The following is a 12,367-nucleotide window of genomic DNA, read 5'->3' as shown; positions in this document are numbered from 1 at the left end:
AATTACTTTTTAATGGATAGTGATTGAACATTTAATCATGCGTCTCTGATTTTGTGCTTGTTTTCCACCTTTCTGTATTCTAGCCAATATCTGCCTCAGCTGCTTACATTTTGGGTGAAATATGTCGAGATAAAAATGATGCTGTTTTGCCCCTTGTACGACTGCTGCTCCACCATGATAAACTTGTTCCTTTTGCCACTGCAGTGGCGGAACTAGACTTGAAGGAAACACAGTAAGAGTTTTATTTTATTAAGTGTTAATTATGCGCCACTGAAATTGGGCCTTAATTTAACAAAATTTTTCACAGTCTCAGTTTTTTTATATTGACTAGCCTTTCTGTAGAGAGGTCTAAAAGGACTACAAAGCAAGTAATAAAAGGCAGTTCTTTAAGTTAACAAGCAGTGTCCGCCAACAGTAAACTTAACAAGTAATGAAGTTTTTTTTTTTCCATTTAGTGTCAAAATTTCCTGTTCCTGATCTTTGCTTTGTCATTGTAATGATTCATGTGTCACAAATAAAACACCAGGACAGAAGATTTTTTTCCCCTTATCCATTATATATATATCACCCTGATATGCACATGTGCATCACTACGAACAAAGCTAGAGGAGATGATGGAATTCCAGTTGAGCTATTTCAAATCCTAAAAGATGATGCTGTGAAAGTGCTGCACTCAATGTGCCAGCAAATTTGGAAAACTCAGCAGTGGCCACAGGACTGGAAAAAGTCAGTTTTCATTTCAGTCCCAAAGAAAAGCAATGCCAAAGAATACTCGAACCACCGCATAATTGCACTCATCTCACACGCTAGTAAAGTAATGCTCAAAATTCTCCAAGCCAGGCTTCAGCAATACGTGAACCGTGAACTTCAAGATGTTCAAGCTGGTTTTAGAAAAGGCAGAGGAACCAGAGATCAAATTGCCAACATCTGCTGGATCATGGAAAAAGCAAGAGAGTTCCAGAAAAACATCTATTTCTGCTTTATTGACTATGCCAAAGCCTTTGACTGTGTGGATCACAATAAACTGGAAATTCTGAAAGAAATAGGAATACCAGACCACCTGATCTGCCTCTTGAGAAACCCGTATGCAGGTCAGGAAGCAACAGTTAGAATTGGACATGGAACAACAGACTGGTTCCAAATAGGAAAAGGAGTACGTCAAGGCTGTATGTTGTCACCCTGCTTATTTAACTTATATGCAGAGCACATCATGAGAAACGCTGGACTGGAAGAAGCACAAGCTGGAATCAAGATTGCCAGGAGAAATATCAATAACATCAGATATGCAGATGATACCACCCTTTTGGCAGAAAGTGAAGAGGACCTAAAAAGCCTCTTGATGAAAGTGAAAGAGGAGAGTGAAAAAGTTGGCTTAAAGCTCAACATTCAGGAAACAAAGATCATGGCATCTGGTCCCATCACTTCATGGGAAATAGATGGGGAAACAGTGGAAACAGTGTCAGACTTTATTTTCTGGGCTCCAGAATCACTGCAGATGGTGATTGCAGCCATGAAATTAAAAGACACTTACTCCTTGGAAGGAAAGTTATGACCAACCTAGATAGCATATTGAAAAGCAGAGACATTACTTTGCCAACAAAGGTCCGTCTAGTCAAGGCTTTGGTTTTTCCAGTGGTCATGTATGGATGTGAGAGTTGGACTGTGAAGAAAGCTGAGTGCCGAAGAATGGATGCTTTTGAACTGTGGTGTTGGAGAAGACTCTTGAGAGTCCCTTGGACTGCAAAGAGATCAGTCCTGGGTGTTCTTTGGAAGGACTGATGCTGAAGCTGAAACTCCAATACTTTGGCCACCTCATGGGAAGAGTTGACTCATTGGAAAAGACTCTGATGCTGGGAGGAATTGGAGGCCGGAGGAGAAGGGGACAACAGAGGATGAGATAGCTGGATGGCATCACCGACTCGATGGACATGAGTTTGAGTGAACTCCAGGAGTTGGTGATGGACAGGGAGGCCTGTTGTGCTGCAGTTCATGGGGTTGTGGAGTTGGACACGACTAACCGACTGAACTGAACTGATGCACGTGTTATTAAAAGCCATCAGATGGCTTCCCGTTCCTATCAAGTCTAACACTTGTTTAGAGAGACACACTACTTTTGTAGTTCAAATACAGGTTGCTTTTCTTGTTAGCTTGTTTTTTTATATTTTTGTTAAGGGATTTTTATAAGTGTGAAAATCCTTAGAGTAGCAAACTTTTAAATGGTTGGTAAAAATTATTAAAATTGTATACACGGTCAAAGTCAAATGCCTGGTTATTGATTTTACAGCCTTTGTTTATTGCGCTTGGTTTTACCTTGTTTCTGTTTGTATTTCAGAGATGCAAACACAATTTTTAGAGGAAACTCCTTGGCTACCCGATGCCTGGATGAGATGATGAAAATAGTGGGAGGGCACTACCTGAAAGTAACATTAAAACCTATTCTAGATGAGGTACAGAATATACCTCAGATAGTAATATGTTGTCATTCTTATAGTGTGTCTTCCATCAAGTGATCTGGTGATATGAATGACATATCCATTCATACATTACTGAAAACATAAGGCTGAACACTAAAGTAAAATAAATGATTTACTTTTCCTTTAATGTATTTTTAGTTGAATGCACATTATAATGTACTCTACATAATTATTTATTCCTTACCAGATTTATAGTAGCTAGAGTTTCAAATATGTGAAAGTTTTTTTGATACAGTTCTTTAGGTGTATACATTATCTCTGGATGAGGGTTTTAAACTTGATTACAGTTTAAATTTTTATAATTAATTTGTATGATCAGAAAAATAATAGTTATTGGGTTGGCCAGAAAGTTTCCTTATGCTGTTAATTGAAAAACCAAAAAAACTTTTTGGCCACTATGAATTTTTCATTTTTCCAAATTATTTAGAAAAGAGCATTAAATGAAAAATTACCTGTTTTCCAGATATGTGAATCCTCAAAATCCTGTGAAATTGATCCTATTAAATTGAAAGAGGGAGATAATGTAGAAAATAATAAGGTAAGCCTTTGCTGTCTTTACAACTGCGTTAAAATTGGTCTTAATGGTGTATCTGTCTCTCACTTGTGTTGTAGTAATGCTGTTTGGAGGGAAGCAGTGCTTTTACTTACAGGATGCCCATACTATTAGCAGCATTGCCTCCGTCTAGTTTTCAGAATGCTGTTTCCCTGATTTATCTTTGTATCGTTTTATTCTCTGTTGCTTCCTGTGAATTTTCTTCTATACATTCACCTCTTGTATCTAACTAGTCTAAATCTAACTTATTAAATGAGGTCAGGATGAAAATTGTCCTTTCACTGAATGAATTTATAGAAGGGAAGCAAAGCTTTAGAATACTAGATAGACTAGTATATCTCATTTTCACTGCATTTTTTTCCATAAAGGGTATTGAAGATGTGGAAAAGTCAAAATCTTAATGTTCACCTTTTTAAACCCTGCAGGAGAATCTGCGCTACTATGTAGACAAGTTGTTCAGTACAATTGTCAAATCAAGTATGAGCTGCCCCACTGTAATGTGTGATATCTTTTATTCTCTAAGGCAAATGGCTACTCAAAGATTTCCTAGTAAGTGCCTTGTTTTACTAAAATATGCCATTTCTTTTACTGTATGATTTTATGTAGACTTATGTATTTGGTTTATGTAAAAGGTTTAAGGTTTTAAGTACAGTTTGTTTTTAAAAATAGTTCTAGCTCATTAATGAAATGTATGATTTAATTTAATGGCAACTTTTTACATGCCAATCAGAATCACCACTATTTTTAAGAAAGGCAAAGATTACAAACTACATATTATATAAGTAAACATTTATACTGGGTGCTTATAAGACTATTAAATATGATAGATAAAAACACCTTTGTCATTTGTGCCAGCTGTATTTTCCACTTGCATGCATTCAAAATAGTGAGAATTTTTAGTTCCATACAACTGACTAGATTTGACAGTTTGAGAATGCTAAGGTTTTATTGGTGAGTGGTTTTTACAGAAATGACTTTAGACATTAGAAACATCTCCGTTGCAATATACCTAGAATTTTGAGGTACATATATCAATAACTGTCATGCTTTAATTTTGCAAGAGCAGCTGTGTCCAAGCTTTGCTTAGCAACATTTCATAAAATTAATAGTTGCTACCTCTGGTTGTCAACACTTGGAATTATTCTGTTTATATGCATCTCTGATAAGTAAATAAACTTATTTACTATGGCTCTTTCCTGATCTGCTTGTAATGGGGGGAGGATAAAGGAGATAAGGCAGCTACTTAAATTATCAGTCTTACCCAGATGTGTGAAACTATAAGTTTATTTCTGTAACCATCTGAAGAGATTTTGCTACTTTATCATATTTTTCAAGTGTGCATGTGCACACAGGTGTTTGCAGTTATCTGCCCCTCCACTAAATTAACCAAAGCTAAAATGAGCCTGAATTCTTTACCTAACAAGTAGATAAATTCAGCCCTAGACGTCTTTACTAATTACAGTAAGGCTGTAAACAGTTGGCTTGAAATAAGCATACTAAACCCAGACTTTGTAACAAATATCGGGGGCAGGGGGGTGGGCAGAGACATTAAAATATAGAAGGGTGAAGTGCTGAGATTTTATTTTTAAATAGTGAGTTAGACCATAATAACCATATTGAGGGCTTAGTGAGCAGGACAGTGCTAGCCTGAATTAGCTCCTCTCTCACCTGCACACCACCACATGAGTCAGGGACGTTCTCCTTCATCAGTTAATGAAACGTAGGTTTAGGGAAGTCAAGTGATTTGCCAAATGGCCTGTGACATGGCCAACAGGCATGCTGGGTCTCAAACCTGGGCCCAACGCACTCCAATGTGTTACTAATCACTGTAGTCTACCCAGGGATTTTGACCTTCAATATGCATTAGCTGTTTAATTCTTGTTTATATGGATAATCTAAAATACATTTTTTATTATTTTAAATAAATGTAAATGTATTTCCTTAACTATCTCATTGTTGTCCTGAAATATTAACGTGTCTTCCTATTCTCTATAGACCCCAGTAGTGATAGTTTTGTTCTCATAAAGTATTTGCATTATTTTCTCATTTGTACTTAACTATCCTGGAAAGATGGGTGGGGAGCGGGGAGGAAGCAGTCACGGAAGCAAACGTTATTATATTACTATAAAGTATATTGTACTTAGTCGCTCAGTCATATCCAACTCTTTGTGACCCCATGGACTGCAGCCCACCAGGCTCCTCTGTCCATGGGGATTCTCCAGGCATGAGTACTGGAGTGGGTTGCCATGCCCTCCTCCAGGGGATATCTTCCCAACCCAGGGATCAAACCAAGGTCTTCTGCATTGCAAGCGGATTCTTTACCAATGAGCCACCAGGGAAGCCCATAAAGTATATTAGTATATTATTATGTAAAGAACTACATAGTAAATGACTTGGTGACTACGTGCTGAGTGGCTCAGAAGAGTTACTCACACCAAATGCAGACATTGTTTCCCTCACCACCTGCATCTCTGCCATCTGATTGATTGTTGTGTTAAGTGTTGACTCCAGTCTGAAAGCTACTCAGCTGTAGCTGAGTGATCAAAGCCACAAGTTGTCTCAGTTCATCTGCATTTTTATAGGTAATATTGGCAGATTTTTAAAAGTAAAGATTTCTAATTATTTTGTTATCCAGCCTTTGATTTTATCACGATTTCTGAGGGGGAACTGAAACAGTATCCCGAAACTGAAGACAATCTCCTGTCCTAGTCTTAGGGGCTTAATTATTACTACTGGATAGTGCTGCTGCTGCTGCTGCTAAGTCGCTTCAGTCGTGTCCGACTCTGTGCGACCCCATAGATGGCAGCCCACCAGGCTCCCCCGTCCCTGGGATTCTCCAGGCAAGAACACTGGAGTGGGTTGCCATTTCCTTCTCCAGTGCATGAGAGTGAAAAGTGAAAGTGAAGTCGCTCAGTCGTGTCCGACTCTTAGCGACCCCATGGACTGCAGCCCACCAGGCTCCTCTGTCCATGGGAGTTTCCAGGCAGGAGTACTGGATAGTACTAGATACTACTTTTATTTTTGTTGTTGTAATTTCAGGAGTTTCTTCTTATAGATGAGGAAAGAGGTATTTTTCCAAATTAAATTATTTCTCACAACCTAGCAGCTTTGCCTTTCATTTTCTTTGTTATTTCTTACTATTTTTTTTTTCAAGTTTCATTTTTTTAGTCATAGGATTTTTTCCCTTTAATTTGGTCATAACCATTACTATCATTTCATCAATTCAGTTCTTACTAGCCAGGTTATATTTATCTCCTATTAAGTTTACATACTTTTTTCCGATACTTTTTGTCATTTCGTTTTGTAATTCAGTGTTTTGTGCATGACATTTCACCATTTTTTTTCCTGCAGATGACCCTCATGTTCAGTATTCTGCAGTGAGCAGCTTTGTATTTCTTCGTTTCTTTGCTGTAGCAGTAGTATCACCTCATACTTTTCATTTGCGACCTCATCATCCAGTAAGTGTTGTTCTTTTCAAAGCTTTATTCCATTTTTGTTTATTTTCATTAAAATAAGAAAAAACAAAATAACAGGCCAGTTGCACTTGGCTGTGTTTTCTTATAACCAGTACTTAAATTTAACTGGTTATTTTCCTTAGCCATTTCATTCTTTCAGAAAAGGCTGAAAGTCCCATTATTTTTGTTGTTAAAAGATACTTACTTACACATGGGTAATACAGTGTTGGTGCTAGTTGCAGCTTGGTGATGGGCGGGAAGAGAGCTCATCATCTTTTCCCTCTGCTGTTGTGTACATTTGTAAATTTCTTTACAACAGGGTTGTCTTTTTTTTTCTTTCATTAGTTGTAGGTTTAATCTTGCGGATAGCTTTAAATCTCACAGACATTTGAAGAGGCTCATTTCTGGAAGGTGTAGAAACTTTCATTGGAATGTAATTTGGTATCTCCATATTTACTTTTTATTCACCTGAGATATTATAAATGTATGAGATTTAAAACTTAAGGCATATAATCTTTTTGTTCTAAAGTCATATTTACTTAAATCTTAATCAACACTACGTAGATTGACATGTTTCTTAACATTTTGTTGTTTAGTCACTAAGTCGTGTCCAACTCTTTGCAGCCCCATGGATTGCAGCACGCCAGGTTCCCCATCGTTAACATTTAAAACTCATTAATTTTGCTGTTTCTTTTTCCTTCTCATACAGTATTTTTTTGCTAAGTCTATAACCTTTTATGTTCCAGACATTTTATAATCTTATCTAATTGTTTTTTTGCTGATTTTTGTAGCAAGTAATAATAATAAAAGCCAACATTTATTTAGTGCTTGCTTTGCACTACACCTTGGTCTAAGTACTTTACATGTTGTAACTTAGTTCTCCCAGTAACGTTATGAGGTAGGTTCTGTTATAATCTTCATTTATAGGTAAAGTGAAAGTTGCTCAGTCATGTCCAACTCTGTGCAACCCCATGGACTGTGTAGTCCATGGGATTCTCTAGGCCAGAATACGGGAGTGAGTAGCCTTTCCCTTCTCCAGGGGATCTTCCCAACCCAGGGATCGAACCTAGGTCTCCCACATTGCAGGCGGATTTTTTACCAGCTGAGCCACAAGGGAAGCCCCATTTATAGATTAGAAAACCACAATTCAAGAACTTTTTTAGGGTCGTACAATTAAAATATTACGATTTGATCTCAGTTTGAACTGGATTAAATGAGAATTCTGACCCATTCAGTCCTCCCAGACTATGAGCTTACCCGTGTTCCTTACTGCCTCTTAGCAGGTCAGGTGTGTGAACACCTGCAGTGTATTCAATGCTGTGCTCAGCCCTGGAGAGGCATTGATGAGGAAGACACACCTTCCCCTAAGGAAACTTGCTAATACAGTGTAGGGGAGACACAGAGGTTTTGTAGTTAAACTAGGCTCTGAAGGCCACCTCTCCTCTTAGCAACTACACATTGGCCACTCATTTAACTTGAGAACTGAGTATAACCACACTGCTGTGATAGTAACACACCTTTTCTTGTCAAAGAATGAATGATCTTTGAGTAGCTGCAGTGGACCAGTGTCCTTTGTCTTTTCTGTGGTTCTGTACAGAGCTCTGGAGCAGCGAAAGCGTGATGGCATTCTGGACAGAAACAGAACTCCTACCTCTGAACATGTGACCTTGCCTTGTATTCAGACTTGGATTTGCATATCCCTATAACAGATGGGTTGCAGTAAAATCCTTCTGATCACAGACTCTGTATTTTAGGTCACCTTTCTAATCAGTATGCCAGAAGGACTGCTTCACACTGTCATATAACTTTATTGTTTGTTTTTATTTTATTTCTTTATTGTTTGTTTTTAAATGAACCTTTCCTTCTAATTGGGGAAATAAGGCAAACACTTAAGACACAGTCTAAAACTGCAAGCATAAATCTAGCACCTGATTAGTACCAGGTGAGCAGTACAGACAGTTCATACTACAGAAATTGAGAGCAAGGAATAATCCTGGTGACCTGAGAGTGATGACATTGTCAGGACCAGTAATGAAAGTTACAGAGTGATTGAAGAGGAGAACCACCATTTAGAGGTTCTTTGAATTTTGAGAAGTCAGTTTTAGTAGAGGAGAAAAGAAGAAAATCCAATTGAAAAAGATTAAGGAATAAGTAGATAAATGCAGTTTTACCCAAATTTGAGCAGGGAAGTCTTGATGAAATTCAGTTCAAATTCAGCTTGTTAGCAGATTGTTAAGAATTTTATATTCTTCAAAGGCAGAGAATTGGAGGGACCTTTTATAGATATAATGGAATCCTGGATGTTGTAGCTAAAATGTTTTCTGAATAACTATAATTAAGGTGTGTAACTATTTCATAAGTATATCATAACTTATCATATCTCAGATATTCCTTCTTTTTCAGAATTGCCTTACATCCTTAGCCATCTCTTCACCTCACAGTCACTGTCTATTTTCAGTGTGGTGATACTAAAATATTAAGGAGTATCAACCACTTTAGTTTACAAAAGCATTTCTGTATCTAAATTTTCTTGAATATGTCTTTTGATGGCAAATACTGTTTATCTGAATCTCCAGAACAAAAAAAGATGTTTTTATATAGTGATAGAGGAATTAGTTATACAAAATGTATGGATGTGTGAAAACTCATCAGACTATATACATTTAAAATTTGTTCATTTCACTGTATGTAAATTATACCTCAATTAAAAAAAAAAAAAAGCAGCAAGGATTTGTTAGGGAACACTATTTGGTCAGTTTTATTTATATTTACTTCTTTCTAGCAGACAGCCCTGGAAAACACCTTGGATTGTAGACTCAAGTAGTTACTTTCTGCTAAAATCGTACATGAACTGAATGATTTCTCATTTCCTAAGCTGAAGTTAGGTTTTTGTTTCCATGGTGAAAACAATTGATTGCAGAAGCCATAAGATTATTGAATATGCTTACAAGTGAGTTGAGTACAAAAAATTTGGAAATTGCCATTTTAAGTCATAAAGTAAAAAGAAGTAGATGCCATTGACATTCCAAAAGTAAATAAAATTTTTTTTAGGTAGTCCCATCTACCATACTTCCCAGTCCCTGGGATTCTCCAGGCAAGAACACTGGAGTGGGTTGCCATTTCCTTCTCCAATGCATGAAAGTGAAAAGTGAAAGTGAAGTCGCTCAGTCGTGTCCGACTCTTTGCGACTCCATGGACTGTAGCCTACCAGGCTCCTCTGTCCATGGATTTTCCAGGCAAGAGTACTGGAGTGGGGTGCCGTTGCCTTCTCCACTACCATACTGTACCCCTCCCTAAAAAATAATTGATTATGACTTTCAAAAGTAACACATCATTAGATATATTTACTTCAGGAGGGATTATCAATTACATATGGCTTCTTTAGTCTTTTAATTCCTTAGTCCAGTGAGCTGTGCCCATCTTTTGCTATGTTTTAACTTGTTTGAATGCACATTGTTGAGTCACTGTTTTAGAGCATTGTAGCCCATTCACTCTACTTTTTACACAAATTCTATTCCTTGAAAACCTAACAAGACTTTTTGTGTCTTTTCTATGTTCTTTAGGATCCACAGACAATCAGAACATTAACTCTCATCTCAAAAACTATTCAGACTTTGGGAAGCTGGGGGAGTCTGTCCAAAAGCAAGGTGAGTGTTACTTTGTATTGCTTTGTGTTCACACTTCTAAATGTTGTTAAACCCTATGATCCCTGCTCACTCACTGCTCCCTCCCTTCCAAATTAAAAACAAAGCAAAATCAAAAAACTATATATAGAGAGAGAGATGCGATAGTTGTCTTTTAAATGTCTTATCTTAGTCACCTGTTAAAGAAGACAGTTTCATTTAAACTAATGTGTCTAAGATGGGGTAGAGGGTCTAGTTAACAGATGTAAGAGCCTTGTCTTTATCTTTTTGTGCCATAATCATCAGGCAGCTCTTGAGAAAAATCTTTAGCTCCAAACCCCATAACTCTCTTGAAATATATGATTGAACCCCTTTGGGCCCTAATCCTAAGCTTAAAAATACAGCCCATTATATTCTGTATTCTTAGTTCTCTACTTAACATATATAAATTCTGTGTGTGTGTTTTTTTTTTTAGTCAAGTTTCAAAGAGACATTCATGTGTGAATTTTTCAAAATGTTTCAAGAAGAAGGATATATTATGGCAGTTAAAAAGGTAATGATTGTTTTACTCTGGAAATATTAACTTATCAAATAGCATTAGGGAAATAACATTTTATATTGTTCCTGGGAACCAATCCCCAGTTAAAAAAAATACATTTAAACTATCTGTCAAATATAAAAAGGCTGTCTTTTTCGGCTGTTCTCCCTCCATACATAACTATGGGTTTTTTAGCTATGGAAATACCTAAATGAGTTTTAGCAACGCTAATTATAAATATCTAGAGTTAAGATTTCTTAACAGCAGCACCGTTGACAGTTTGCTTGGGTAATTCTTACTGTGAGGGGCTTTTTTGTGCATTGTAAAATGCTTAGCAGCAGCCCTGGCCCCTACTATTGGATGCAAGTGGCATAGGCCCGGTTTTCACAACTAAAAATGTCTGTCTCTAAGCATTGCCAAAAGTCCCCTGAGGAGCAAAATTGCCTCTGATTGAGGATCTCTGGTCTCGGGAGAAAGGCTTAATGGTACCTGGTATAAAGTGGGCACTTAATTGACACGGGAAAAAAATATATGAATTATTGAATATCTCATATACAGTATAGGCTTGTGGTTAGTAACCTGAGGAAAGTTAATTTAATATGTATGAAAGCCTACAGTATATAATATCCTAACAAAAGGCCTACAACAAACCACAGTTGCTATACTTAGAAGCTGAGAATGTTTTGAGAAGATTTTTACTTTCTGAGTCTTTAGTTCTGAGTCATCCCAAACAAAATACGCCATTGTTATAAAACCCTAAAAATTTGTAAAGAAAAGTTATTTTGAAGTATATCTAAGCTTAGCTTGAAGAAAGTACTGTCTTATTTTTCACAATTCTCACTTAATGAATCCAAACTAACAAGGTCAGATTTTAAAGATTGCATTCAAGTTCTGTAGTGATTCACTGGTGACCAAGGGGTTGCTAAGCGTCGGACAAGACTCAGCGACTTGACTTTCACTTTTCACTTTCATGCACTGCAGAAGGACAAGGCAACCCACTCCAGTGTTCTTGCCTGGAGATTCCCAGGGACGGGGGAGCCTGGTGGGCTGCCGTCTATGGGGTCACACAGAGTCAGACACGACTGACGCGATTTAGCAGTGGCAGCAGCAGCCAAGAGTATATTTTGTTGAAGAGCACATTTTGTTTGTATTTTTGTGTGTGCACTTTAAAAATTCTTACACACAAAAAAAATAAAAATAAAAATTCTTACAGAGACTCATGACTGAAAATGATTATTGAAAAAATTAAAGCCAGTTGGAACTTTTTCATCTAGAATAACAATGTAAGTTCAGCCAAAAATATATATATATATTTATTTAAGCAGTGATTGAATGCTTTTGAGGAAGAAGTCTTTCAAAAGAATATGCAGAGTGGTACAGTGGGTGAGAATCTGCCTGCCAGTGTGGGGGACACAGGTTCAGTCCCTGCTCTGGGGAGATTCCATGTGCTGCGGAACAACTAAGCTCACACGCCACAGCTCCTGACGCCTGCACACCCTATGGCCCACAAGCCGTAACTACTCCCCTGCGTGCTGCAGCTTCTAACGCCCATGTGCCTAGAGCCTATTCTCTGCCACAGAGAAGCCACTGCCACGAGAAGGCCACACACCACAACCAAAGAGAGCCCACATGTAGCAGCAAAGACCCAGCACATCCAAAATGGAAAATAAATACGTAATTTAAAAGAAAAAAAGGTAACTCACATGTCCCCTTTAAAAAAAACA

At 37.4% G+C, this 12,367-nt stretch overlaps 1 protein-coding gene across 3 annotated transcripts in view; it reads left to right on the top strand.

Annotated features, from left to right (window-relative positions):
* The window catches only part of RASA2 (RAS p21 protein activator 2), a 126,106-nt gene that overhangs the window by 88,166 nt on the left and 25,573 nt on the right, over nucleotides 1-12,367 (top strand). For all 3 annotated transcript variants that reach the window (XM_027544586.1, XM_027544580.1, XM_027544570.1), the window contains exons 11-17: nucleotides 84-232; nucleotides 2,333-2,447; nucleotides 2,938-3,012; nucleotides 3,453-3,576; nucleotides 6,379-6,485; nucleotides 10,046-10,129; nucleotides 10,581-10,658. In XM_027544586.1, the coding sequence (XP_027400387.1) occupies nucleotides 84-232; nucleotides 2,333-2,447; nucleotides 2,938-3,012; nucleotides 3,453-3,576; nucleotides 6,379-6,485; nucleotides 10,046-10,129; nucleotides 10,581-10,658 (732 nt within the window). The remainder of the gene's footprint in view (nucleotides 1-83; nucleotides 233-2,332; nucleotides 2,448-2,937; nucleotides 3,013-3,452; nucleotides 3,577-6,378; nucleotides 6,486-10,045; nucleotides 10,130-10,580; nucleotides 10,659-12,367) is intronic.

This window comes from Bos indicus x Bos taurus, chromosome 1 (genome assembly GCF_003369695.1).
Source record: "Bos indicus x Bos taurus breed Angus x Brahman F1 hybrid chromosome 1, Bos_hybrid_MaternalHap_v2.0, whole genome shotgun sequence".
In the NCBI taxonomy this organism is placed as follows: domain Eukaryota; kingdom Metazoa; phylum Chordata; class Mammalia; order Artiodactyla; family Bovidae; genus Bos; species Bos indicus x Bos taurus.
The sequence above is the reverse complement of the archived record's forward strand: the minus strand, read 5'-3'. Positions and strand labels throughout refer to the sequence as shown.